Source organism: Ylistrum balloti, unplaced genomic scaffold (genome assembly GCF_031769215.1).
Source record: "Ylistrum balloti isolate Yb309-2 unplaced genomic scaffold, AGI_CSIRO_Ybal_v1 Utg369612, whole genome shotgun sequence".
Taxonomy (NCBI): Eukaryota; Metazoa; Mollusca; class Bivalvia; order Pectinida; family Pectinidae; genus Ylistrum; species Ylistrum balloti.
The window spans coordinates 720121-729242 of NW_026781887.1; the positions used below are offsets into that span (position 1 = coordinate 720121).

The 9122-nt window shown below is 39.0% G+C and overlaps 2 protein-coding genes across 2 annotated transcripts; both read left to right on the forward strand.

The window, feature by feature from the left end:
- Window positions 1-622: 622 nt before the first annotated feature.
- On the forward strand, window positions 623-2227 carry LOC132547274 (leucine-rich repeat-containing G-protein coupled receptor 5-like). The gene has a single exon (XM_060211042.1). It carries the CDS (start codon window positions 623-625, stop codon window positions 2225-2227), a length of 1605 nt encoding a protein of 534 aa, XP_060067025.1.
- A 3042-nt stretch (window positions 2228-5269) lies between these two features.
- Window positions 5270-6502, forward strand: LOC132546956 (uncharacterized). Its single transcript, XM_060210689.1, has one exon. It carries the CDS (start codon window positions 5270-5272, stop codon window positions 6500-6502), a length of 1233 nt encoding a protein of 410 aa, XP_060066672.1.
- Window positions 6503-9122: the final 2620 nt, after the last annotated feature.

Here is a 9122-nt window from a genome sequence, read left to right on the forward strand (position 1 = left end):
TTGAACTTTGACAAGAAGAATATTTAATGCATTAGCGGAAATTAAAAGGCACAATAACGAGTTTATGGTTGTTTTTGTAATAATTTGATTTTATGTGAATTTTTCTATAAATTTATTGCTTTAAAGATAACAAACTCACTTGTTACTGGTCAGATTGGTAATGGATAAGAATATTTCCACGTTTTTCTGAAACTGTCAGTTTTGCATTTGAATAAGTTAAATTTCACTACAGGCCATGTTATTGCGCCAAGACTGAAAAGCAAGTGAATTCACTTTCATTGTGGTAGAAACAAGTCAAACAAACTCGCTAAACCTCGTTTTATTTGAAAAAAAACTAATTCAAGTGAAAGAAACCCGAATACAACAGCCACTCGTTGTGTAAGCTATATTAATACTATACTGTTTGTAAGTGTGTGTATTTCGTTATTTTTGAACGGTTGTTAACACAGGGAAATTGTTTTTAAAAAATCGGGAGGCTGACTGCATTGGAGATTTCTACCTGTAAATTTTGAAAAAAAATACTTGTATCAAATGAAATTCTATTATGTCCTTTGGAAGCATCACCGACATGAAGCTGAAATAGAATAGACTAATTATTGTTTGCTTATCTTTCAGCCGGAAAATGTTAAAGGCAAGCTTATTGATTCCTCTGTTGTGCATTTCCATCCTCGCCTATGACTTCCGGTGTCCACAACTGGAGCAGACGACATCTTGTAAATGTCGTGGTACGTTCGAGTGGTGGAACAATCGCAATGTGTCAATCCTGAACTGTAGTGCAGTAAGTCTTCAGACAATTCCCAACTTATATGGCGACCAGAGTTCGTACGCGATAACCAAACTATATCTCAATGGCAATAACCTGACTCGCATAAAAGCAAGCGAGTTTCTGCCACTTCAACAGGTAAATGAAATCGACCTCAGTAGGAATGTCATCGAGACGCTTGAGAACGATTCATTATCACTCGTATCTCGGCATTTGACGCGCCTGGTACTTGAAGGGAATAGGCTAGCATTAGACGAAGGATTATGGTTTTTGAGGGGACTACATTCCCTTAATGAGCTCGTGCTTGATTCTAACACCATCCAAAATGAGTATCACACGTTACCTGGGATACTGTTCAGAGACCTGCAACTCACATCGCTCAGAAAACTAAGTATAAAAAATTGTGGTATTTCCAAAGTTACACCTACCGCTTTTTTGGGCCTAGAAGAGGTCGAACAGCTCGACCTCAGCTACAACTATTTAGAGAGTGTACCGGAAGCTATAACGGCGATGAAAAAACTAAAGAAGTTGGTGCTGTATGATAACAACATCGCCGTTCTCAGTGATCACAGTTTCCGGGGCCTAAGTCTTCTATCAGAGATCGATATCAGTCTCAATATGATGTCGGATATTGAAAGTGACGCGTTTGACGGGTTGGAAGACTCACTCAGAGAACTTAAATTGTATTCAAACGCTTTGTCGGCCATTCCATCGACTGCACTCCACAAATTAAGGAAGCTGCATTTCTTAGTTTTATCGAAAAATAACATCCAATTTATTCAAGACAATGCTTTCAGCGGATTACCGAACTTGAAAATGCTGGAGCTGGACTATAATCCATTGATTTACTACAATGAAATGTTTTCGGGTTTAGAGGATACTCTTGAAACTTTGACCTTAAAAGCAACAAAATTGACGTCATTTCCTGTAAATGCTCTAATGCCACTAAGGAGGCTAACAGATTTAGATCTGTCACGGAACCAGATATATAAACCGATGGGTATAGGAAGACTGAGACTGAAAAACTTAGCATTGGATCGAAACAATATTGTGTCTTTGTCGCCTTCAGCCTTTTCTGGTCTTTCCAGGTCAATCAGTGTCGATCTAGATAATAATAATATCACAAGTATTTCGTTTTTATTGGAGGTGGCGCCTTGCTCGTTTTCCTACCTTGATTTGGTAGGAAATCCCGTCAAATGTGACTGTGACACTGAACGCATTATTAACAGTGGTATGATTCTGGGGATTGGGGGCACGTGCACCCTCCCTAACGGTATGACGTATGAACTGAATAGTGGGTCTACTGCCGGGGTCATTCAACACCTCACTCAAAAGTGTAACACGACAGAAAAGACTCTTAACTGCGTGAACATGCAGTTCCTATCCACTTCGTCAGCAGCCATAATGCAATCGATATTTGTTTACACGTTAGTGGCAGTGTTGCTATGTGTTTATGTAAACTGACCATATATCATGGATTGTATTGTGTACTTTGTTCGACTTCCACTTAACGTCCGGTTCATCACACATAGATAAGTGGTGATTATTTAATGTGTTTTCATTTTTCATCCACATAGAGAACTGTTGGATATACGTTTGTAAGTTTATATGGTTCTTCACAAAGCAGACTTAATATAGACGGAAGAACAGATTCAGTGAGGGTTGTACAAATCGAGATATAGTCACATTGTCTGTAAGAATGCGAAATGTAATGTCACGGTCGTCCATTAAAATATATTGTAGAACACGTGTGTTGTTAGATAAAGGTATTATATATAAACTCATACTGTATTGTATATTTATAAAGTGATGTCAGGAAAAATACAGAATGGGAAGCGGATCAAAAGCGAAAACAGACTGATTGACTTAAGGAAAATAATCCGATTTAACAACAGGTCCACTTCATGTCTTCTGGGTATATTATTTGGCATGAAAATACCGAGGAAACACGTGTTGGACTGTCATATTAATTAAAGATGAATGAGTATTTACGTCTATATTTCACATGAACCATAGAGAACTTTAGTATTCGTGCATACGTCTAATACACAGAAATGCAGAGAATATATTAACACCTGAGTAGTTGTATCAACCACCTGTCTCACAGGTAACAATACAGGTAACCAGTGGTACGACAACCTGTCTCACAGGTAACAATACAGGTAACCAGTATTACAACAACCTGTCTCACAGGTAACAATACTGGTTACCAGTGTTACAAGCACCTGTCTCACAGGTAACAATACATGTAAACAATGCTACAACCACATTTCTCACAGGTAACAATACAGGTAACCAGCGGTACAACAACCTGTCTCACAGGTAACAATACAGGTAACCAGAGTCACAACCCACATTTCTCACAGGTAACAATACAGGTAACCAGCGGTACAACAACCTGTGTCACAGGTAACAATACAAGTAACCAGAGTTACAACAACCTGTCTCACAAGTAACAATACAGGTAACCTCAGTTACAACAACCTGTCCCACAGGTAACAATACAGGTAACTACAGTTACAACAACCTGTCTCACAGGTAACAATACAGGTAACCAGTATTACAACAACCTGTCTCATAGGTAACAATACTGGTTACCAGTGTTACAAGCACCTGTCTCACAGGTAACAATACATGTAAACAATGCTACAACCACATTTCTCACAGGTAACAATACAGGTAACCAGCGGTACAACAACCTGTCTCACAGGTAACAATACAGGTAACCAGAGTTACAACAACCTGTCTCACATGTAACAATACAGGTAACCAGTATTACAACAACCTGTCTCACAGGTAACAATACAGGTAACCAGAGTTACAACAACCTGTCTCACAGGTAACAATACAGTAACCACAGTTACAACAACCTGTCTCACAGGTAACAATACAGGTAACCAGTAGTACAACCTGTCTCACAGGTAACAATACAGGTAACCAGAGTTACAACCCACATTTCTCACAGGTAACAATACAGGTAACCAGTGGTACGACAACCTGTCTCACAGGTAACAATACAGGTAACCAGAGTTACAGCCCACATTTCTCACAGGTAACAATACAGGTAACCAGCGGTACAACAACCTGTGTCACAGGTAACAATACAGGTAACCAGTATTACAACAACCTGTCTCACAGGTAACAATACAGGTAACCAGTATTACAACAACCTGTCTCACAGGTAACAATACAGGTAACCAGAGTTACAACAACCTGTCTCACAGGTAATAATACAGGTAACCAGTGGTACGACAACCTGTATCACAGGTGGCAATATAGGTAACTGTCTCACAGGATCACAGGTTAATACACCCGGAAGTACAATAACTTGTGTCACATGTAACCCGAAGAACCTGTTTCACAGGTAAATTAAACTATATACAGAGTACATTTTGAGACTGTTCTCACTTTAAAAGAGATGAAAACCAAACCTCTTACTTTCTATCCACAAGATGAAAAATTATTCTTGAAATAGATTGTTTTTAGATCTCGGATCTTCTTAAGATTTTCTAATACTTTGAGATCTCGACGATTCGGAGAAAATTATTCCACATGACGTTGGACTCTGATACTATAAGTCAGACATCAGTACATCAAGTGCCGGTTTTGTCTCTCTCTCTCTCTCTCTTTTTATTTAAAGAAATGTTTGCGTTTTTGTTTTGTGTGTTTTTTAACCGTCATTCAATTATTCTTCAGACCTTTGAACACAAAAGATAAATCCGTTATTCCCTGTAGTTTGAACATTCGGAATTATTTATCAACAAACTGGAATAACTCGCCGTCATCGTTTTCTTTACCAAACGAAACAGTCTATTTAAAACAGACTCATAGATTTATCATACATCGTTTTACACAATAAAAGTTGATAAAAACAAACGAGATGCTCAAACAGCAATCATCTCGACATCAATTTTTCTCTTTCATTTATAGTTAACCAAACGTTAAACGAATCTGTAAACCATATCAAATCAATTGATTCTAATTAGACTACAGAAAACTACGGCCCTGAACACTTTATCTTAAAGGTGAAACATAGGGGGTTTGGTCGTGGTGGTCCTGTTTAAACAGTTCGTGAATAAATACCCCTGGTTTTGTACCGATGTGAATTCAACTGTAGATAGCTATAACAACGAGTCTGATAGTGGGGTGAATAATGACCATTCCATGTGATAATCTCTAACACGAGGTATTGATCAGCGTTCGTGACTTACGCGGGATACAGCAGGCGCTACCCGGTTAACTTACGAGAGTGTCAGCCATTTCGGAGAGCCCGCAGCCGAACATTCACACCTCCGCCGATCAACGCGCGGTCACTTTAGGCGAATGTGTCGGCGCGTTTATGTTTGGGAAGGTCAATTGATAGTGGCTAAATTGAGACTAAATGGGCGTGAAATGATGTTACAACCTACTTACAGTAATATCCGCAGGAATCACCGCTTATCAGAGGCTGGGAAAACTTGATACCCATTCCAGAGTGAAAAATTATTATCAAGAAACAACGAAAACATGGCCGGCCTAGGATTTAAAGTTGGAGAACCTGCCGAAAAGTCACCGGCCGTCCATTACGCCAACTGGAAAGAAGATATGTTACTGTTGAGACAAATGCATGTTCTGAACCGATCGGAGAGAAATGTGGTGCACAGGATTAAAATTGACCAAAAAGTTTTGTACAAGAGATTTCAGGGGAAGTTACACCGTTCGCAACTTACAAAGGCGCGACTGACGGGAGACAAGGATTTAGAACGTAAGTTGAGAGCGAGCAAATTCCATGGTCTTAACGTTGATATTGTGAACACTGAGAAAGATTTTGAATTTTTGGATCAGCTGAAAACGAGATCAACAAAAAGTACCAGAAGATCTAGTCGACAAAATAGCATTTCTCCAAAACATAATGCTAAAAATTCCACGGAAAATGAAATGGACACTATAATTCAGAAAGTCTTTCAAGTTCAAAGTGTTCCAAACACGCCAAGAGCAAGAAGTAAATCGTTCTCAGAGGGAGTGACAATGGAATCGCCAGTTGTGACCTCCGAACAAAACTACCAGAAACCACCAACCTTTGCCTTGCGACCCGCGACGTCTGGCGGTGAACGATATGATAACACTGAAGTAGTTTTGCCTGATATTTTCCTAAAACCGACGAAAGAAAAACAGAAAAAACCAAGGACAAAAAATAACAAATCAAGCAACCAACTCCAAGTGAATTTTGAGAACGACAGAGCGAAAACGTGCTCTCCTAATCTCCTTGGAAATGGTGGTTTTAGTCCAATATCTAAATCGCCATCACTGAGCAGACGACAGTCTGTAGCAACGAGTCAGGACAAAAGCTCGAGACGAACAAGTATGTTTTCGAAAGAAGAGAAGGTAGACATCACACAGTTACTATTAGACAGAATGAAAACAGTGGACTATTCCTCAAAGGTGAAAGATTTCTGTGAATCCCTTGACGATCAGTGTGTGGATGGCGGTGAACAGGCCGACTATTACAATCTCAGGTTAAAGGTGGCCATGACGGAATCCAAGGGTTACAGACCCATGTCGGTTCCGGGTACACCGGAGGGTGATTACCGGAGACATGTCGGTGACCTGGGCGTCCTTAGTCTGACGCTGAAACCACTCAACTTAGATTTCTCTAGACGGGATCACTCTTCTTACTCACAGTCAGCAGCTCCAGATCTACCCGTAGTTTCGTATTCTTCATCCGAAGATGACGATTCGGAGATAGACGATGAATATTAACACGTTTACATCTAAAACAGGGAACTGTTTCGTACTAAGATACTCCCCGAACTTAGTGACAGTCTCAGCACGCTTGCTACAGGAACAGAGGACAGTGCACAGCGATTTTGCAAGTTTGTAAAATGTACGCTCACCTGTTTGATATGGTCTGTTAAGTCTATGTTGATATTACTGTAGAAGTAGATCCCGATTACAAAGGGTATATGGAAAAAGTCTTCTGTATTTCGGCCAATAAAGACAGATTCCGTGAAATTATTGGATGTTTCACTGTTACTGTCCTGTACCTCGGAAGGTAGGCATATTTTATTTCACAATAAAATGGCATCACCATATTTAGACATCAGAGTGATGGGCATGCCTTGTCTGGGATACTTCAGTATCTTGTCTAAGCGATATTGAGAAATTGTAAATCAGGTAAGATATCACTAATGGTTTTTTACCAGGCATGAACAACGGTCAACAGAACCACTGTAAGAAATAATTCTTTAGAACGTTATTCTCACAACCGTCAATCTTTCGGCCATTCTTAAAATCGAATGACCGCTTCTGCACTGAAATGATATTATTTAGTCACATTTCAACATAACATTCAATGGTCAAGTGTTTGCAAACTATGCTGAATATAATATTACATCGAAAGATCGCTTCAAATCATATACATGTATATCCGTTTAAGATCAATAAAAGAATCACGGGGCACAGAATGTTGTTGTTGATAGTTAACTAACATAAACAACACAGAAACCATGTTCCAATGTTTCCAAACATTGACTAACCATCACTTGTGAGGGATTTGTAGGGTAATTTATGACCTACACTGAATGTTTTAGATACACAGAGCTACACTAGATACACAGACCTACACTAGATACACAGACCTACACTAGATACACAGAGCTACACTAGATACACAGAGCTACACTAGATACACAGACCTACACTAGATACACAGAGCTACACTAGATACACAGACCTACACTGAAGGTTTTAGATACACAGACCTACACTAGATACACAGACCTACACTAGATACACAGACCTACACTGAAGGTTTTAGATACACAGACCTACACTAGATACACAGACCTATACTGAATGTTTTAGATACACAGACCTACACTAGATACACAGACCTATACTGAATGTTTTAGATACACAGACCTACACTAGATACACAGACCTACACTAGATACACAGACCTTCACTAGATACACAGACCTTCACTAGATACACAGACCTACACTAGATACACAGACCTACACTAGATACACAGACCTACACTGAATGTTTGAGATACACAGACCTACACTAGATACACAGCCCTACACTAGATACACAGACCTACACTAGATACACAGACCTACACTAGATACACAGACCTTCACTAGATACACAGACCTACACTAGATACACAGACCTACACTGAATGTTTGAGATACACAGACCTACACTAGATACACAGACCTTCACTAGATACACAGACCTACACTAGATACACAGACCTACACTGAATGTTTGAGATACACAGACCTACACTAGATACACAGACCTACACTAGATACACAGACCTACACTGAATGTTTTAGATACACAGACCTACACTGAATGTTCTAGATACACAGACCTACACTAGATACACAGACCTAAACTAGATACACAGACCTACACTGAATGTTCTAGATACACAGACCTACAATGAATGTACTAAGATAGATTTTAGAAACAAGTAGCAATTTTTCCATTTTTCACTTTGGTTTTGTGTAAAGTCAATCAAAATTTCGAACAATTTTAATCGGAGCTAATCATGATTTCAATATTAATCAATATCTGATCCGTTACAGTCTCATTATGATAACTTCATTTATGATCTTGAACTCTGTGCATTATCTTACCTAACACATCATAGTTATCTAACATAAAGTATATAAATAACTTCTCCGTCACACAAAACCCACAAGACAGTAGTACGACTACCAGGCCTGAAGGTTTTTTTTAGATGCATTCGTCTTTAAGATTGTCTCCCCATTTGAAACTTGCAATAAAATATGAAGAGATTTCTAGAGACAAAGGATATTTATAAAACACTATAAGTTGCATTTTTAGGAACTCAAAGTTAAAAATATTCATTCTGTAAGTACTCTTTTGAAGTTTTGCATCAGTGATCAGTTGTCTAATCTATAGGAGACAAAACGGTATATGGCCATACGGGTGTACAAGGCACACCTCATCACTGGACAATGATTTGCAAAATAGCAATCCAGTAACATCATTATTACACCTTTAAATATATCGAGGCATTTTCCGGTGTATGTGATATAGCAACCCGTGTTGCCTCGTGCTAGAGATTAGGCAGTGGTGCCATCGACAATAAGTTATTAACTGATAAAATCTCAGAAGAAAAAAAACCTATCACTGGAAATAAGCAGCGTGTCTAATATATACATGAAGTTGCGGAAATTGTGTAATTACGAAATTCAATATTTTTTCGTCGAAGAATTGCCAAATCTGTGGTTGAGTGGGAGATTGCGTTTGAGATAATTCCGGGTGTTGAAGTGTTTCTCCAAGATCTGTCGGCAAGATGAAGAGAAAAACGGGCGCATAGAAATGAGAAAACGGTAAC